This window comes from Schistocerca piceifrons, chromosome 5 (assembly GCF_021461385.2).
Source record: "Schistocerca piceifrons isolate TAMUIC-IGC-003096 chromosome 5, iqSchPice1.1, whole genome shotgun sequence".
NCBI lineage: Eukaryota > Metazoa > Arthropoda > Insecta > Orthoptera > Acrididae > Schistocerca > Schistocerca piceifrons.
The window spans coordinates 314104762-314124738 of record NC_060142.1 but is presented as its reverse complement, the minus strand read 5'-3'; the positions used below and the strand labels follow the sequence as shown (position 1 = coordinate 314124738).

At 41.8% G+C, this 19977-nt stretch overlaps 1 protein-coding gene across 3 annotated transcripts in view; it reads left to right on the top strand.

Annotated features, from left to right (window-relative positions):
• LOC124798137 overlaps positions 1–19977 on the top strand; it is a 643772-nt gene that overhangs the window by 606851 nt on the left and 16944 nt on the right. For 2 of the 3 annotated variants that reach the window (XM_047261409.1, XM_047261410.1), the window contains 3 exons: positions 12261–12490; positions 17857–18080; positions 18967–19366. In XM_047261409.1, coding sequence (XP_047117365.1) covers positions 12261–12490; positions 17857–18080; positions 18967–19366 — 854 coding nt within the window. Of the gene's footprint in view, positions 1–65; positions 214–12260; positions 12491–17856; positions 18081–18966; positions 19367–19977 lie in introns of those variants that run through there. The other variant, XM_047261411.1, reaches the window with a different exon arrangement.

Genomic DNA, 19977 nt, shown 5'->3' with positions numbered 1-19977 from the left:
CAGGAATGCCGCGCAGCCAGTTGCTGCGACATTCGCACGCACAACCACTAGTAGCGTCTCAGCTGTCGTCGACTTCTCTTCGAATTCGTGTGATTTATCATGACTTTTGACTGTTTAGCTAGACGTCGCAGAATTGTGATGGAATTTCGGTAGGACAGGCCTGACATAAACGTCCAACCACGATGCGGTGCTCCGAAATGTAGACATCATTAGGTGAGTACGACTATTAGTGTTGGCTGCATCTAGTCACTGCAGTATGCCGTCTCCGAAGAATGCGTAGTGTAGCCGCTAAAATTCGATCTACCCGTTAAACTGAGACGAAAAATAACACCAATTGCTATCTCTATACAGAGTGTTTTTAAACTCCCCGCACGAACTCGTAGGACCATACAGCAACCAGCAAACGTACCAAAACTACGGGCCACCTGCTCTCGAATTTTTCTGGGGTAATTTATCCGTTAGTAGTTTTGAAATGTAAATAACAGCACTGATTCGTATTACCTGCACATGACTGTGCAATATTTTTAAGGCACTGAAAATAATAAATCGTTGACAAATCTGATTTTCAGTTGTACGAAGAGTACGATCGACGTAATTCTGTTTCATTTAACCACATTTCACATTTTACATCTTGGCGCTAGACTTTCGTTTGCATAGTCCCTTGTGGTATGCTGCACAACGTTACGGTCTTGCGCCACAATATTGGCGACAGAGATTATTTTCTGTGCGTTGCTAACAAAGCTCGTCTCGAAATCCTTAACTGATAAAAAGCGGTTGGCATAATCTTCTGTGTTTTAGAATGCACCATATTCTGTTAACACGTATACTATTATACAGTACCGTTTGCTATTTCAATTGATCTGTGTTATGTTCTTGTCTTTGAATTTAAGCAAACTTGCAACATGCAAGCTGCAAAATACGCGCTTGTGGATTGGCACTTTAATACACCATCTTCCGACATCAAATGCGCTCAGCGAAAACAGACAATCAAAGTACTCCCGAAGTCTGATAGGTATTCTTTTGAATTGAGGTTCGTAATGATCGACACTACTTAGTACTGTTTTTTGAGATATTTTTCTTCATTCCTTCAACACGTGTTTGGATGTTTAAATCAGTCAGATGAGTTAGTATTCTTATTCTCTTCCGCCGAATGTTGCAGCGTTCCGTATCCAGCTTCTACCATTAATCAGAAGTAGATTAGACTTCCAGGCTGTGTGTAGCCACTATTTATTGTATGGAACCGAATTATTTACTACGTCGACAATTATTGTTCTCGCATCTCGTGGTCGTGCGGTAGCGTTCTCGCTTCCCACGCCCGGGTTCCCGGGTTCGATTCCCGGCGGGGTCAGGGATTTTCTCTGCCTCGTGATGGCTGGGTGTTGTGTGATGTCCTTAGGTTAGTTAGGTTTAAGTAGTTCTAAGTTCTAGGGGACTGATGACCATAGATGTTAAGTCCCATAGTGCTCAGAGTCATTTGAACCAATTATTGTTCTATCGAGAGATAGACGTGGCTGTAACAATTTACAATCTACTTCGAGACATTCTGCATAAGTCAGAGCCTGTAACGACCGGCTATTGTCAGTTCTGCTCGCCGGTAACTCTAGCGATGGTAAAAATCTGGAGCAGCGGTTACTAGTAAGTGAGAACATAAGCACCTGATAACTTTGTCAGTCTCAGCGTATAGAGGGGCTCAATAGGTAGCGCCCGAAAAATTTATTTCAGTTTTTACGATGGAGAGACTTATTCATAAACAGTTTTAATTTCCACATCATAGGAGCTAATAACAATGAACTGTAACGGGCTGTTGTAGAATCCTGAATAATGTTGGTTGTGTAGCTCGGGCAACGATTTAAAGATCAGTGTGCATAGCATTTATTAGCTCTTAAATTAGTAAAATAATGTTTTTATTGAACGTTACCTTTACATGCTTTATGAAAGTAAAATAATAATTCAAAAAAAGGGTACATATTGTTGAAATAAACCGGCCATGCCTAGGTCGTGCAATGTGTGGTGTGTAGAAAACAGTGCCGATACTAACTTGTATCGGGAGATGCATCCTTTACAGGAACAGACCTGTAAATATTGTGATCCATTCTGGACGAAAGAAGGGTATTTACTTACTGGACTTCGTGCAGTTACGGCATTTGTTGTAAACTAAGGAATGAAGTATCTAGCGTAGGCCACTGCTGTAGTAGCGGAGCATATCATCAATGGAAGGAGCCGCACCGACTGTACTACGGGACTAGTTTTATTTATTTCATAGCACTGTGCTTTGTTACCACATTATTTAGATGACTACAGACGTAGTAATTAGCCCAGTCACTGAAATTCTCAGATACGTGACGTGTAGACATGTGACAAGAAAAGTAAAAAGCGACAAATATTTTCATGAGTGAAAGTTTGGCGTAACCAGTAACGTTTCCGCTCACGCTATTGCTTACGTCTCGTTAGTCTGTAAGTGGCATATTTTAAGAGACATTCAGTTTGTTTGAAGCATATGGTAGTAATTTTAAGAAGTTTATCCAAAAAGTGATAGTGGATTCTGTGAAGCCCTCTGCTTCCTCTCCTATATGGAGCGGGAATAAAAATTTTGAGGGGTGCCAATGACATTGTAATTCTCTCCAAGCCGGCAAAGGACGTGAAAGAGCAGATAAACGGAACGGATCTTGTCTGGAAAACAGGTTATAAGGCAAAGATCAACAAAAGTAAAACAGGAGTAATGGAATATTGTCGAGTTAAATCAGTCGATCCTGAGGGAATAAGACTGGGATGTGAGATACTACACGTAGTAGAGTTTTGTTATTTGGACCACAAACTAATCGATGATGCAAGGTAAGATAACAAGAGAATAGTTTATGAAGAATAGAAGTTTGTTGCCATCGAATACAAATTTAAATGTTAGAAAGTCTGTTTTGGAGATATTCGTCTGGAGTGTAGGCTTCTGTGGAAGTGAAACATGAACGAAAACGGTTCAGGCAAAATGAGAATAGAAGGCTTTGAAACGTGGTGCTGCAGAAGAAAGCTGATCAGGCGGGTAGATTAAATAACTAATGAAGAGGTACCGAATGGAACGGAGGAAAAAAGGGAGATCAGTTGACACGAAATTTCCTAAGGCATCAAGGAAATAGTCAGTTTGATTATGGAGGGAAGTGTGGGAGATACAAATTGTAGAGGGAAACCAAGGCTGAATACAGAAAGCAGGTTCAAATGGATGTAGGTTGCAGTAATTATGCAGAGATGACGAGACTTGCATAAGACGGACTACCGTGGACAGCTGCACCTAACCAGTCTTCAGACTGTAGACAGCAGTGACAACCACAACAAAATATGGAGAAGATGGCGCGTCTAGCTAGTTTTTGGAAAGACTTGAGCAGTATACGCGGACAAACTCGGCATTCGGTGAAATAATGCTCCCCACCCCCTTTTTTTTTACTGAGTGTTCTTGCGAAACGCAGATTTTACATTTCCCGGCATGCTTAGCAACCGTAGAAACTTCTTATGGCCACGTAAGCGATACTCGAGCCACAGGTCCACACACTCCTTCCGGTATTTTGAAACGAACATGTGATGGAATGAGGTTAACTCGACTAAACAATCGTTGTCAGTAACTTTCTCCAGTGCTGTGTCTGTTGAGCTACGGCCGAATTCTTTTTTTACGCTAGTCTTGAAAAAACAACTGCGGTGGGTTGCAGGTGTATGTTCAGCAATTTGTCGCATGTATCGCTCAACTCTTTCGTTCCCACGGAAATTAAGTCCGACGTCGGTTTAAAGTGGAAGCTTTCATCACCAGTGTCTGGCTAACTTCGCGTTAGTAGTTCCTAGAAACCGTTTTGCAGCACTTCGTGCCTCATGTAGAACACTTCCTCTCATTTGTCATTCCGCAGAATACCTTTAAGAGGCGAAGTAAAAGAGCTCTTGGTTACATACCGTCAGTAATTGTGCCGTACGTTCTAAAACTGAGAGCTAACTTTGTAATGATAAATGAGGAACATTATATCGGAGGAGGGCCGCTATTATTGTTACTTCCTCCAGAAACCTTTCTGTGTACGTAAATGTATGAAATTTCTAAGAAATCATTTTTAATTTCTGGAAGTCTGGTAGCATACCTTCTGGGAATTTCTCTTTTAAACTGAGGAATATATTATACGTGTCAATAGTTGAAGCACGGTTTAATACGAAATAGTAATTCTTTCATGAGAAAAACTTCGAGCTATTTCTCATTGAATATAGGGCTGGTGCGAAAGTTCGTAGTGCTTTTTGTGTTGCGTGTTGATATTACAGTTGTTTGGGTTTGTTATTTTTTTATTTGTAGTTCACTGTTGCTATTTGAGTTTACATATTGTCATTTTCTGACTTGGAGATAATGAGTGGGGTAGAAAATGGGGTGCCAAGTGGAGAAATGGGAGCGTTTCCGACATAATGTTCCGACTGAGTTCAGTAGAGAGGTGACAGCAGCGGAGGCAGCCAGAAACATGCATCGGTGTGTGGGGCTAAAGCTATTGGACAGAACACGGCAAGAAAACGGTTTTCTTTTTTTAAAGAGGATCGTTTTGACATTAGCGCCTCTACGCGTTCAGGAAGACCTTCGGTGTTTGATGGACATCGTTTGGATGCATTACTCCATCGCATTAATCCATAATGATACACGTCAGTGTACTCGAGAACTGGCTGATGTGATGAACTGCTATCATTCCATCATCGTGCGACGTTTGCATGCAGTGGAGAAGGTTCAAAAATCGGTGTTGTACCGCATGCTCTAAACCAAAATCACAGCGGGTGGTCATATGTGCATCTCAGTTTGCTCATCAATTGGCTCGTGAACGACACCGACCATTTCTATCTTGTATCGTTATTGGTGACAAGAAATGATGACGTTATGCTAACATAAGGAAAAGAAAGGAATGGTTGGATCCAAACAAAACAGCAGCTCCCCATACAAAGAGCTTCGCGCCTCCACAAAAGATAATGTTATGCATCTGATGGAACGGCGACGGTGTGGTGTGCTATGAATTGCTTCCCTGAGACATTTATTTTCAACAACTGAAACGTCTTGTAGACGCACATCAAATACTACAGGCAGATTGCGTGAAATGATGCTAATCCGCGTCATCGCTCGCCCACATTTTGCTAGACCCACACAAAAAAAAGACCCTATACATGATCTAGGTTGGGAAGTCATTCCGCACCCACCTTATTCACCTGATTTTGCACCCTCACATTTTCTCCTTTTCCGCTCTCGATCGAACAGCCTTCAAGGAACCTCCTTTCCGGATGAAAATGCGCTCCGAACATGGTTCTTCGCCTGAACACCACGTGATTTCTGCAATCGCGAAATCGAAAAATTACCCCAGCGATGGCAGACGGTTATAAATAGTGAAGGAGAATATATTATTGATGGTAATGTTTGTTATACTTATGGAAAAAACCTAGGAACGAAAGCAGCCACTTAATATACAAGTGGTATGCACACAAAAATTTTCCTCCCTTTCTTTTTCCCAAGAATATGCCTCTTAATACCTCATAGTGCAGTTACGAGTTAGACTCAAAACATTTAATTACTTTAAACAATTAGATATTAAAAATAATTAAGGGGAAAATGACATCAAACAATAATATTTAGGTTCTTAGTCCACTCTAACTATGTCACCCCTTCTAATTAATTCAGAACTATTCGAGAAATTGTTTAGAAAATGTAACAAACCTTGTTGTAATTTGTGTTTTATGGATGCACAAAGATTTGTGAGAGCCAGTGTGACGGATGTTTTTACAAGTATCACCGTCCTATCGCAAGAAATAGCTAAAGGTCTCCTAGACTGCTGTCTCTCAAACTAGGCGTATTTGTAAAGCCGCAGGATCATGACCCACATTTCAAAACAGAATAATACCGGTACTTGATAAGAAATTACGTCTTCCAGTCTACGCTGTGACTAAGCCATTTCTACGCGGAGGTCTCGCACGTTATGCAGCAGAACTCCAATGAAGTTTGAAAGGTGGGAGAGAGATACTGGCGAGTAGGTCGCGAGACGCGCGTGGTTGGCTCAGTTGGTAAGAGCGTTGTTCATGGAAGGTATAATTCCTGGATCAAGTCCTGATCCGGTATATCGTTTTAACCTTCCAGGAAGTTACAATTATGATATAAGGTATGCATTACCAGACGTGACCTTTGCGCAGGCCTCTGTGCCCCTTACAGCTAATTTCAGTTCATTGAGTTTAAGACTTGTAAGTGCTTCGTATAAGATATTCCAGTTTTGTTGTAGAATGCATTTCCTGAGCTGCTGAGAATAGTTCCCGAATTCCTGTGTTAGCGAAATTCAAAGTGCCTGCTAATCCCTTGCCATCAAGAACAGCGAAACTGCGGTCTGAATTGTGCGCTTATGCGATAGCGGGAAATGAATGTTCTGGAGCAATTGTTTCACACAAACGAAATTTTTTCATATACTTTGTTAGCTGTACATTGTAATGATTATAATCGCCATTCATATATGTCAACAGTTAGTTCCATTGTCTCTGGTTTCGACGCATTCTTCCACAGAGGCGATCATGAAAGTACTGGATGCCTTCACGGGATCTGGTGTCCGGCTATACTTTCACATGCTGTCATAGTTGCTCAAATAATGTTGCCAGTAATGCACATCTCATGCAAAACATCTGCTCGACTGGATAGAAGTCTCGTGATCGTGATGAGCATAGGACTTGAACTTCCAGGAGAGAGCACTGTCTTACGTTAGGTGTCGGCACGTTCATTGCCCTGTTGGAAAGAGCACATCCCCCTGGCCTAAGGAATGGCAACTGACTCGACACAGTAATGATCTAGCTGTATCCTTCACTATTATGTGCTGTCTTATCAGACACTGCAAGTGTACGGCTGTTATAAGCTATGGTTTCCCCACATGACACCTGTGGGTCACGCTACATGTTGCTGTCTTGTGTAACCGATAGTTTTACACTCGACTGTCGACGCCACTCTCAAAAATGATCGTCATTGATGCGAAGACAGAATCTACTCTTATCACTAAACACAATTTTGGATCAGTGGCGTCATTTGTTACACCGTCGGAGACAGACCGTACTGTTATGACGTGTGGGAGGAAGCTACTATTGTTGCCCGTAGTTCACGTCCCGGTATGGCAAGTTCGTTCTACAGTGAGGATAACGACAAGTGGCACTTCCACCTCATATTGAAATCGTAAGCAGTTGACTTCCACATGTTTGTAAGAACTGAAATACGGTACGATGACTTACTTCTGTGGCACGCAGTCTCATAACCGCGGAGAAAGTTGGTGTGCTCTGCAGCAAAAGTGCAACCACAGTCATCCCTGCGTGCCACAGAACGTAGATGACGCCACTGTGCCCACCTTCGCTCTTATTCAGGACTGCTAAACGTCGCTGTGAACTAAAAGACAAAAATAAAACTTCTCCCAATTCTCGTTATGGAAAGGGGCAAACCCTAAAAAGAAACGAAGACAAAGGATACTAAGAGATTCACGTTAGTAATTTAGCGCTACATAATAATTGTTGGCTAGTAATTTAATGTACTAGAAGTAACGGAGTGCCATAAAAGAAAATCGATTTCCTCAGGAAAAAATCAGAGAATTTAAACATTGTACCGTAGTTACATAAAAGCGACAGGCGGGTAAATGCCCCACACATACCAAGATATCAAACTAGAGAACATGAGCACACTGCCTCAGATCAGTATTTCAAAATGCTGGTTGTAGCCATAATGCAATTCATTGTTGATGCTCTTTGAACGGTCAAGCTGCAAACTGTCTAGTCCGGTGGCCTTTTTTTACTAACTAAAATGACAAAGAAATCATCCATAAAGATGATAAACGTCAACAGATTTTTTTATCTACAAACGAAAGAAAATTTGTTTTATGATGCATCAGAGGCCCGAACCTCATCTGATTAAAATATAAAATAATAATATTTAGCAGAACAGTTTTTAGGTCGTTATAAAATATTAATGGAACAACTCGCAATTTGTTTTTTTTTTCTTTTTCACTCCTAAATACGAAATTTTTCTACCAAGAAGAGTCGGACGAATCTGTTAACATGAGAATAATATTTAATAAATAACATGAAATATTCTTATCACCTAAAAACTTCTACATACTTACCGACACAGAACAGCAATGTAAAAAGTACAAGGTTCATGTCACGATACAGAAATAGAGAAAGATGGTAGCGTTCCTAGTGGCCTGGCAATGAACTTCGAATACTGGAGAAAACCCGTATTCTTTTTTTGCGAAATACGAGTATTAGATGATAATATTTTTCATTTGTACTTTATGGTTGGACTTCGTAGTTTGGTAATAAAGTATGTGCTTGGGTTTTGTGAGGTCGCAAAGTAGGTCGTAATAGTATTTGACTGAGATTTCTCAAATACAGGATTACGGTAACTTCTCCACCAGTTATGTAAAGTTTCACAAATGACACAGGTGGTCGCCTTTGATTTCAGATTATTTATTTGTAAAATCCAATACTATAATCTCGACGCTGTGGCCATTATCAAGTGAAAATAAGTTTGCTTTGGCACACACAAAAACCTAAAGGCCAACTGACATGACATGACACAGAAGCTGATTTCGTCGCATTGTGTACCCGATTACGACTTCTTGTATCTATTGCACTCTTTGAAATGCACTGTCAATCTGTTGTTCGCATTCTGATTAATTTTTGCTCACATCCGTAATACTGGGTGGGATAACCGTGGAGGTAGCTCCATGTGGATAACTGATTTCACATTTGTTGTTGTTTCATGTAAAACAAAAGATGGTTTCGTTGCATGGTTTCCGTGTGTCCCTGTATATTTAACATGTCTGTGTATTAACTACTGTATTTAAATACATAGTAAGTATATTGCTCAAATTGCCCATTATTTTTGTTCGTATTCGTTTTTCGTACATCCTTACATTTGATGGAAAAAAATGGCTCTGAACACTATGGGACTTAACATCTGAGGTCATCAGTCCCCTAGAACTTAGAACTACTTAAACCTTACTAACTTAAGGACATCACACAAATCCATGCCCGAGGCAGGATTCGAACCTGCGACCGCATTTGATGGAGAACTCCTAAATTTTTAATAGGAGTCGGAGGATGATTCTAATACGTTGATTTCTGCTAACATGTATTCTCTGTAGTACGTTTTAATAATGTATGAACACATTTGCGCAGATTGCATTTGCATGGAACAATGCTCTAGTCACCGAGTCCACAACACGTACTCGTTTTCGTCTACATCCATACTCTGCAAAGCACTGTGAAGTGGCACTCAGTGGCAAGAAGCAACCCCATTCAACGTAGAATTAGTACATGCTCATTCTGTGACTAATAAAATTGAATACCATTTCTGTCAAAGGCCGCTAACATGTAGATCTCCATTTAAATGCGATGAAGTACGAAAAACGTACGCGAAGAAAAATAAAGTAGAATATGAGCAATACACTTACAACGCCTTTAAATCGAGAAATTTACGTACAGATTAGCAGGGAGGAACAAATGTCCATAGAACACCATGCGACGAAACCAACTATTTTATATTAAATAAAAACAAATATGGTATCACTTATTCCACCCAATATTACGGATGCGAGCAAAAACCAAGCACAATACGAGCAACGTAGTCACAGTTCAATTCAAAGAATGCGATAAACACACGAAACCGTAATCAGGAACACAATGCTGCGAGACCAGCATCTGTTCTGAATGAAACGAAAATAAATATACTAATATAAAAGACAAAATTATACATTAAGAAACCGACATGATACACTTGCAGCGCTCCAAGTGGACTGACAGCGAACCGAGATTTGTTACCGGAAATCCCTGCACGAGTTTCATCTCCGTGGTTAACGCCCGTGTTGAAATGAATGAGGCACTTTCAGAGCGGTGGCAGCGGTGCCTCGGAAACGACTCTGTCATCGAGAGGTGTTCATCTAGTGATCAGCGACTCCAGACGTCGTTTCACACTTTTTTCCTCATGTTTTCCTCCTCTCTGCTATATTATGAAAGGTGACGGAGTTAGCTTTCCTGTAAACGAATGTTATGCAGAGTTGACAAAAAAATTGATAATTATGTTCGGAACTCCGTAGCATCATAATTTATCACAATTTGCAGTTGTAGCTGCTTGTCAATGAGTTACAGAAATCACTTAAGGACGTAATTTTTTAGGAGCTAACGTCTATGATGTAGTAGTGATGAGCGTCACTGGTAAATTTCAATAATTAGTTCACATTTACTGTCGTGGAAATGCCAGGAAGGGGACCCTCTTATTCACAGTTGGATTCTACTTGAACAAAAGTAAGCAGCGAAAATTACATATGGTGTCAAAATGAAAGGCTTTCAGTGCGCTCCCTGTGACACAAACCTCTATCTCTGTACACTGCTGGTCATTTAAACTGCAACACCAGTAAGTAGCAAATAATGAAATTTTACTTATTGTGCGTGTATACTACAGCAAGAGAAATGCATGATTACATTTGTACGAGATTCACGGGAACACAGAGTGCGAAATTTACTGCACAGGCCTGCCACCTCTGGTAGCAAAAACAAGTGTAACCCAACCGGGCATCGAGTCGAACCGAGCTTGGATGACACATAAGGGTACGTCATTTCACGTTGTTTCAACTCTCTGCCGGATTTCATCAATCGTAGTGGCTAGCGCGTGGTGGCGTGCCAGCCTCTCAGCAACTCATGACCAGATGTTTTCAACAAGTGAGAGGCCAGGGTAACAGTCGAACACCCTTTGAATCGACATAGGGTAGAACAGCACCGGTAACATGAGGTATTTCATTGTCTTACTGAAAGACAGTCACGAGGACATCGAAGACAGGGCACAACAAACGGTCTTAAAACGTCAGAAATTTAAGTACTGCTGTTCAAATTACTGGCTATGCGAACCACAAGCTATAGTGGAATGTGGCAGCAGCATCACGTCAGCTGATGGGTCCATATGACAAGGATGAATGCATAGAGGCAACGTTCGTTTTCCTCGGAGTCTCTGAAGACACACACATCCATCTTGAGGCTGTATGCTGAACCGGCACACGTCTGAAACGACGTGAGGTGCCATTCATGTGTGCAATGTTGCAGGCGGGCGCACCGATTGTCGGCGCACCTCTCTACTGCTTCATCAAGAGAATAATCTACATTTGTCTCCGTGCTGACGGTCCATGGTGCTCCAAACGTCGCGGTCCATGGTGCTCGGGATGTCGTGTCATTGTACAGTGGATACTTTTCTTGCTGCAAAGAAGTGAGTTTATGGACTCAAGCTATGTGACGCGTCTGTACGATCCTGAACGGCCGAGCGAACAATGAATGTGTCCTCTTGGGTACTACTCTCACGAAACCGCGGAGATCAAGCATGACGTTGGCCATCGATAACCCATCAATTCCATACTAGCATGTCAGTCGTGGGATCCCGACGAACACGGACAGTATCACTGAACGATAAACAGCAGTTTCCATAGGCCACAATCGAGCCACTATCTGAGTCCAACGCGTACTGGTAGACGTTTCTCTATCTTACACCAGGCATAACACGATCTTCTGACCAAACAAACAACATTCACATACTATTACCGAATGAGATACTTGCCACGTAATATTTCCTTACATACAGAATGTCATAATCATCATCCTTCTTTCAAGGATTAAACTGTTACCTGTTCCGAACTGGAAATTGTACGTGGGCGATAGGCATTTCAGACAAGAAGGGAAAAGAAGCTTTTGAATTGTGATGTTATAGAAGAATTCTAATCGGTATATCGAATAACAAATAAGATGACACAAAATGGAACTGGAAAAAAATTTGTGGCACAACTTGGCTAAAAGAAGGGATCGGCTGATAGGACATATCCTGAGGCATCAAAGAATTATCAGTTTCGTAATTGTAGACGGAGACTAAGGCTTGAATGCAGTGAGCAGAATGGATGTAGGTTGAGGCTTGCAAAGGATAGACTCGCATGGAGAGCCGCATTAAAACCAATCTTCTGACTGAAGAAGACGACGACGACAACGACGACGACGACGACGACGACGACAACAACAACAACAGTCGGCTTATCGAGAGTCAGCACATAACTGGTATTGACAATCTACGCAAAACTGACCTGAAAGCATTGACAGAGTAATGCGCGTTCCTTTGTCTCCATTGAACTTGTGTAATGTAACGTTTCTGCGTCTTTCCGACAACGACCACATGGTCCAGTAGTACGAGAGCTCCATTCTGACGCTTCTGTTTGTTGGGCCTACAGACATGTCACCGGTGAGGTGGCGGCGGCCGGAGGCGCGCTGCTGGTCACCACAACGCAGCAACAAGGTGCACCCCTCCCCGGAGCACCTGCAAACGCCTGCCTCTGGCGCTGGGGCCAGCGCTGCCTGCCGTGAGAAGAGGAACCCACTACTCGAGCGCGTCAAGACAACGCGCCTCTCCTGCTTCTCCCAGGATGACTGCCGCCGTGGCCTGCTGCTCGATGGCTCGCAGGTCAGTCCTTAGTTTCAGTGGTTAGGCCAGCTGTTCGTTTTTACGTACTCACATTGATACTTGTTTGTGTCATTATTAATTCTACTTCAAAATGGATATACATAAAATCATAGTAGCAGCTTATTCGAAACCCGCCATTGCAATAGATTGTAGGAAAGTAGAAGTACTGGCCTGATACAAAAATACTTCTTTGCTCACTAATCCTGCTTGTTCGTCTCGTTACATGAACAATTTTTTACTAATATACCGACAACCTTCGTAGTACATTCAGTCCCCTATGTAGTTAGTTGTCAACAATTAATCACAGCCTGAAAGCAACAACAACATTTATAAATATAACTGAAGCAGAAATGATTTACACTATACAGGGTGTTACAAAAAGTTATGGCCAAACTTTCAGGAAACATTCCTCACACACAAAGAAAGAAAATATGTTATGTGGACATGTGTCCGGAAACGCTTACTTTCCATGTTAGAGCTCATTTTACTACTTCTCTTCAAATCACATTAATCATGGAATGCAAACACACAGCAACAGAACGTACCAGCGTGACTTCAAACACTTTGTTACAGGAAATGTTCAAAATGTTCTCCGTTAGCGAGGATACGTGCATCCACCCTCCATCGCATGGAATCCCTGATGCGCTGATGCAGCCCTGGAGAATAGTGTATTGTATTACGGCTGTCCACAGTACGAGCACAAAGAGTCTCTACATTTGGTACCGGGGTTGCATAGACAAGAGCTTTCAAGTGCCCCCATAAATGAAAGTCAAGTGGGTTGAGGTCAGGAGAGCGTGGAGGCCATGGAATTGGTCCATCTCTACCAACCCATCGGTCACCGAATCTGTTGTTGAGAAGCGTACGAACACTTCGACTGAAATGTGCGGGAGCTCCTTCGTGCATGAACCACATGTTGTGTCGTACTTGTAAAGGCACATGTTCTAGCAGCACAGGTAGAGTATCCCGTATGAAATCATGATAACGTGCTCCATTGAGCGTAGGTGGAAGAACATGGGGCCCAATCAAGACATCACCAACAATGCCTGCCCAAACGTTCACAGAAAATCTGTGTTGATGACGTGATTGCACAATTGCGTGCGGATTCTCATCAGCCCACACATGTTGATTGTGAAAATTTACAATTTGATCACGTTGGAATGAAGCCTCATCTGTAAGGAGAACATTTGCACTGAAATGAGGATTGACACATTGTTGGATGAACCATTCGCTGAAGTGTACCCGTGGAGGCCAATCAGCTGCTGATAGTGCCTGCACACGCTGTACATGGTACGGAAACAACTGGTTCTCCTATAGCACTCTCCATACAGTGCCGTGGTCAACGTTACCTTGTACAGCAGCAACTTCTCTGACGCTGACATTAGGGTTATCGTCAACTGCACGAAGAATTGCCTCGCCCATTGCAGGTGTCCTCATCGTTCTAGGTCTGCCCCAGTCGCGAGTCATAGGCTGGGATGTTCTGTGCTCCCTAAGACGCCGATCAATTGCTTCGAACATCTTCCTGTCGGGACACCTTCGTTCTGGAAAACTGCCTCGATACAAACGTACCGCGCCACGGCTATTGCCCCATGCTAATCCGTACATCAAATGGGCACCTGCCAACTCCGCATTTGTAAACATTGCACTGACTGCAAAACCACGTTCCTGATGAACACTAACCTGTTGATGCTACGTACTGATGTGTTTGATGCTAGTACTGTAGAGCAATGAGTCACATGTCAACACAAGCACCGAAGTCAACATTACCTTCATTCAATTGGACCAACTGGCAGTGAATCGAGGAATTACAGTACATACTGACGAAACTAAAATGAGCTCTAACATGGAAATTAAGCATTTTCGGACACTTGTCCACATAACATCTTTTCTTTATCTGTGTGTGAGGAATGTTGCCTGAAAGTTTGGCCGTGCCGTTTTGTAACACCCTGTATATCTCTCAGCCTTAGTGCGTCACAGAAAGGCTCAAGGTATTTAGAAACACACAAACAGAAATGTTGCTTTACACAATATGTGTGTCACTGTGCCTTTTACCAGATAGACAGCCCGATGAAACCCTCTTAGTCCTAGTTTAACAGCCACAGTCCCACCGCGAATACTGTTTTCCCTCTTCTGGTGCACTCTCATCTTCACCAAATGACTATTTTCATTGTAGCTCTGTGACTATGGAGTAGCAACATATCCACATCGTCTTCCCCGTAGTTCTGCGGATTGTGCTTCAAGTTCTCCAGACAAGAGTTTTGAAACACCTTGCCTCATTTGTCCTTGGCCTTAAATCAATAAACACAGCAAGCACAGTACATTCGTCATCTTCACATGAAGACTGTCATTCAGGGTATTACTTACACAGCACAACTCAATTAACTGATCAGTTTTTCGAAACCCGTAATTGCCTCCCAGTGCGACTGAGACATTCGGAGTTTGCCTCAAAGATGCCTACAACCTTCCTCTGTGATGGTGGAAGAGCGTGACGCCCTGCAACATCACCCTCAGGCTTGGCGACAATTCATACAGCAAGGCGTCAACACATGCGAAAGAAAGTCTGGTGCCCAGAAGTTCATGTGAAGTGTAAACTGAGTTAATGATGTCATATTGGCACAAAATTTCACCACAATTCTTCCCAGTGCCACTGTGCAAGTGTCACACGATGGGAAGATCTTCCCCACATTCACCCCTTCTTTTGACGCCTCTGCGATGGCCAGAACTGCAAAACTGAGCATTGAAATCACATGGTTTTCTTATGGGAGGATGAGGAAAACATTTCCGACTCACCGCCACTCAGAATCAACACGAAAAGGCAGTTTGCAATGGATTGAGCAACAGGATGACATTCTTGACAACTTTTGACACTGCTAACTCCTCTCACCCCTTCCTGGGATGATTCAACCCTTCTGTAAGGACACTGTGGGTCTGCAACAACCTCAGTGAACATGGTCACATCCCTTTGGAGTGTAGCCCGACCGCGATTTCTGATCTGGTGTAGTGGGGAAACCACTAGGGACCACTCAAATCCATTTGACAAAATTTGAAAGTGATCAGAAGCAGCAGAGGATGTTTATGCTTCTTTAGCTCTCCTGTTTCATGCCCTCCTGTGGTGTGACCACCGAAGGATGCAATATTAACACGTGTGAATAAAATAGCAGAGGATATTTCAAAGACCTCCCAGTCCGGCGGCACCTTTGATGTCAACCGAACATCTTTGCTGCACAGTTTAAAAATGTTCCTGTGCAGAGACAGCCATTCATTGATTCCTAGGCACCAGGATGAGGGGCTTCCCTTTGATAGCCCTTAAATTTTACATATGGCCTGCAGACACTGCATTAGCAATGTAGTGCCACTAAGTTGAGCAGTGTTGGAATAGTTCCCTCTCACAATGTCGTCTCAGAATCTGTGAATAGGTTTCTCTGTACAGGAAGATTTTTAAAGTACCTAATAAAGACGTATGGGTGGCATCGAGGGTGTTGCCTAACTGGAGGTCTTAGAAGGACCCTTTGCTGTCTTATTTATGAGTATGTCAATGTTGCACCCCTCTCCTCATCCCCTCCCCTCTTGTGAACAGGCCATTGGAAGTTGCGAAACAGGAGGGCTGTAAAAGCATAAATACCCTTGCCACTTTGGATCACGGTCAAATTTTGTTGAATGGATTTGAACAGTCCCTAGGGGTTCCACCCTATACAGCGAGAAAAAACTGCAGTCACGCAACACTCCAGAGGAGTGGATTCATGTTCAGTGGGATTGCAAGCCCACAATGTCCTTAAAGAAGAGTTTAACTGACCAGTGGGGTTTCAGCAGTGTCAAAGGTTTGAACTCTTGTTTTTGACAGTGAAATGTGTGGAAATCAACATTCTATGAGGCCTTTTCGTGTCAATTCTGATGGCAGTAGGTCTGAAATGTTTTCCTCGGCCACTAATAAGAAAACCACATGATTTCTATGCTGGCCATTATGGTTCTAACCTCCAGCACAGAGAAGTCAAAAGGAGTGAAAAGTGAGTTTAATGACCTTTCCCATCGTGCAACATGTCCATGGTGGCGTTGGAGAGAATTGTGGTGAAATCTGGTGCCAATGTGACATCACTATCCCACCTTGCACCTCACATTAACTTCTCCTGAGCTCAGGATTTCTTTTTGCATGTGTCGACACCTTGATGTTTGAAGAAGATTAACGACCCAAATATAAGTAATGTTTTTCTTGCTGTATGTTGATGAAGTATATTGCTTCAAGTATTAAGCAGACAAATGAAGTTGCTTTATTTCACCATCTGTAGTCAATTACAGATGTGCTATTGCTGTCTGGCAATCACATTTTCATCATGCATACATATTCTTGCACTTAATAGCAAAATGTTTGTTTCTTAATGATTTCTTGTCAGGAAGCTATACCTACAGGCCTATAGTTTATAGTCTCCCACCATGCTTTCTGTCTATGATTTCAGAGTAATCTCAGGGACTACTGTAGGGATTTTGATATGTTTTACACTAATAGATAAACTGATTAACAAGAAATATTTGTGAGTATAATTTACAAATATTTTGGGCAAATGTCTGAACTATGATGAATTGAAGTCCGCCATCACTATGAAAACTATGCCATGCCATTTAACAGTGACAAGTGTAAGGCCATCCTACTGCAGTACTGCTACCGGAAGGCCAGCATGAGCTACTACTGACTTCCTAAATGTGTGGTGCACTAGATCACAGCTTTTACTATTGCCACGAGACATCACTCCAAATGCCAATTAATTTAGGACAGATAACGTTCGTACATCTTGAGAACATTCTTGGTGTGTTCTCTTAAACTGTTTTAGTCATATGAAAGTGATGACATTCAGTTACTTAATGACATTCTCTGAGTTTTCATCATAGTCACAACTCTATGCAGTGACCTGTAAACAAAAGTAACAGTATGTTTGACAAGTCGTCTGGATGTAGATAATCAGTGTTACATGTGCAAAGCCATGGGGGGTTTCTAATATTAAAATAAAAGGACAAATCTACAAGGAAGAAGTTGTACAGAAAGTGAATTTTTCTATGGAATTTAGTTATGTAAAACAGTTGCAATCTACAACAAACGTACTTTTCAACCTTTTTGGTATAACTAATACTGTTTTGATATTTTATTATCTATAGTCAACAAAAGAAGAAGAAGAAGAAGAAGAACAACCTAAATATAAGTAATGTTTTTCTTGCTGTATGTTGATGAAGTATGCTGCTTCAAGTGTTAAGCAGACAAATGAAGTTGTTTTATTTCACCATCTGTAGTCAATTACAGATGTGCCATTACTGTCTGGCAATCACATTCTCGTCGTGCATACATATTCTTGCAGAAATATGATAGGCTTCCCATTTTCTAGGACACAGATGATATCCTGACGACAACACCACCACATGCTAGCACAGTGCATCAAAGTGATGAGCTGCAGCACCAAAATAGTGCACTGCAGGTGGCGACTTCCACTCCCACCACCACCACTGTTGCTGCTGGCAGGCTCAGCGTCTTTTGTGTGTCAGCGTCTAATGAGAATGTCTTCTATGGTGAACCTTCATCTGCTAGGGCACGCTGGCGAAGAAGCCACGGGTAGGTACCTTTTATCCTGCCCATAAATTTATTCAGTAATGATATGACAATTATATGTTGTCTGTTTTCATTTGAACCAGTGAAGTACTGTTTCTTTACTATCACTTGCTCCTGAATCAATTTTGTTCACAGTATTGTCCACTGTAGTAGTATTTGTGAAACTCACAAACCTCTTATTGTTTTACAGTTTACTGAAAGAATGGCATGTTGTCTGCCTATAACTCTTTGTTTCTTGTAAATCACCATTACTGTGATTTTTAAACGTAATGTGTACTCAGTTGCCTGACTGACAGTTGTTCCTAAACTAAACACACCCATAGCTGAGTTTCATGTGCCAAAAATGTAATGTCAGATGCAACAATCAAAGCAATGTCTAAATTAGTGCAATATGCAGAGAAAGAGCATCAGTTTATGCAAAGTTTTGTGCAATGTAAATGTCACTTGTAGAAATTTTTAATGCAACACTAATTAAAATATTTCATGGTATGAGCGATGGAGTGTTTTTGGGAGTTGAGCCAGGCTGGCAATCCCATTGTTATGTAACATACATCAATGACCTATCTGGTGCTGTTTGCTGGGTTCTCCAACTGATGGTCTAAGACATACTGCTGGCTTTGGCCACTTAGATTGGTCAGTCTAGTTGAAGTCCAGGTAGTCAACATACCTTAGACCATCAGTAAAAGAACTTTAGGCCAGTCACTGAGACAGTGGGCGCAAGAGCGAAATTGTAAACCCTGAATGTGCATTTTCCTTTTTCAACGAGTTTTGTACTGTAATAATATGTTACAATACTGTTAGCCTCAAATATTTGAAGTGAATTTCTAAAATTTATTATTTAAAATTTTTATCAGCTATGCAGCAATGTTTCATACATGTACCTGTGTAGGGGTGGTGGCAGCACTGACTCATCATGTCTTTCTGCAAAACTACGTGCCATGTCTGAGCGCTACCTCCGGACATCTACAAGCAGACTCCTGGCCAAACTATACCGGCACAGTACTCCTACTCCTAGACCTGCTCCTGAGCCAGAAGTGGATCTAGGGACTGAACTAGGAGGTGGTGATAGTGGTGGCACCAGAACAGCAGAGGATGGCTCTGATGCACAGGAGCAGCTGCATCAGCAGCAACAAAAAGTAATGAAGAGCCGTGCACGATCTGGCAGTACGTGTACTGAAGCCAAGCTGCGAAGCTTTTCGTATGGTGCACTGCCTGGGATTGATGACTTCCAGCGCAGGCATAACCCCATATTCTCTGACGATGATGAAGATGGGGACAGTGGGATCCTGGTGAGTGCTTGCAGTAAAGTATACTGTGTCAAACTACAAAATGATTGCACCAGTGTCTTCTCTTATAAGCAAGAGATATTTTGAGAACTTATTCACATTGTAAGTGCAGTAGGACTTACACAACTGTGAATCATTTCTATATGTGTGTTCTTTTGTGTCTTTTTACTGGAGTAGTCTTTCAGTATTCATACTGTAGTTGGAAAATATGTAGAATACTACACATGCAGAACTATGTTCAGGATTTTGTAATAAATGTGAATAAACTCCTGAAACACATTGTAGTATGCTAAAAGTTCTGATATCTGAAACAGTATTTGTACAGTGGCAGACTTTCTATGGTGGACAATATTAAAAAGTAATTCACAGTTGTCGGGGGGGGGGGGGGGGGCACTGTAACTTTATGCTACAGTTTGTTGTAGTTTGTTCACTTAACATGGGAAATAATTTATCATTAATCTTAAAACTCAAGACTGACACAAATTCAATTGTAATCATGGCAGACATTTATTATGCTACAATATGTTTGGAATTCTGTTAGTAAATGAGATGGTATAGACAATGGAACTGCATTTAAGAGAACTGTGGTTCAAACCATACTCCAGACATTCTGA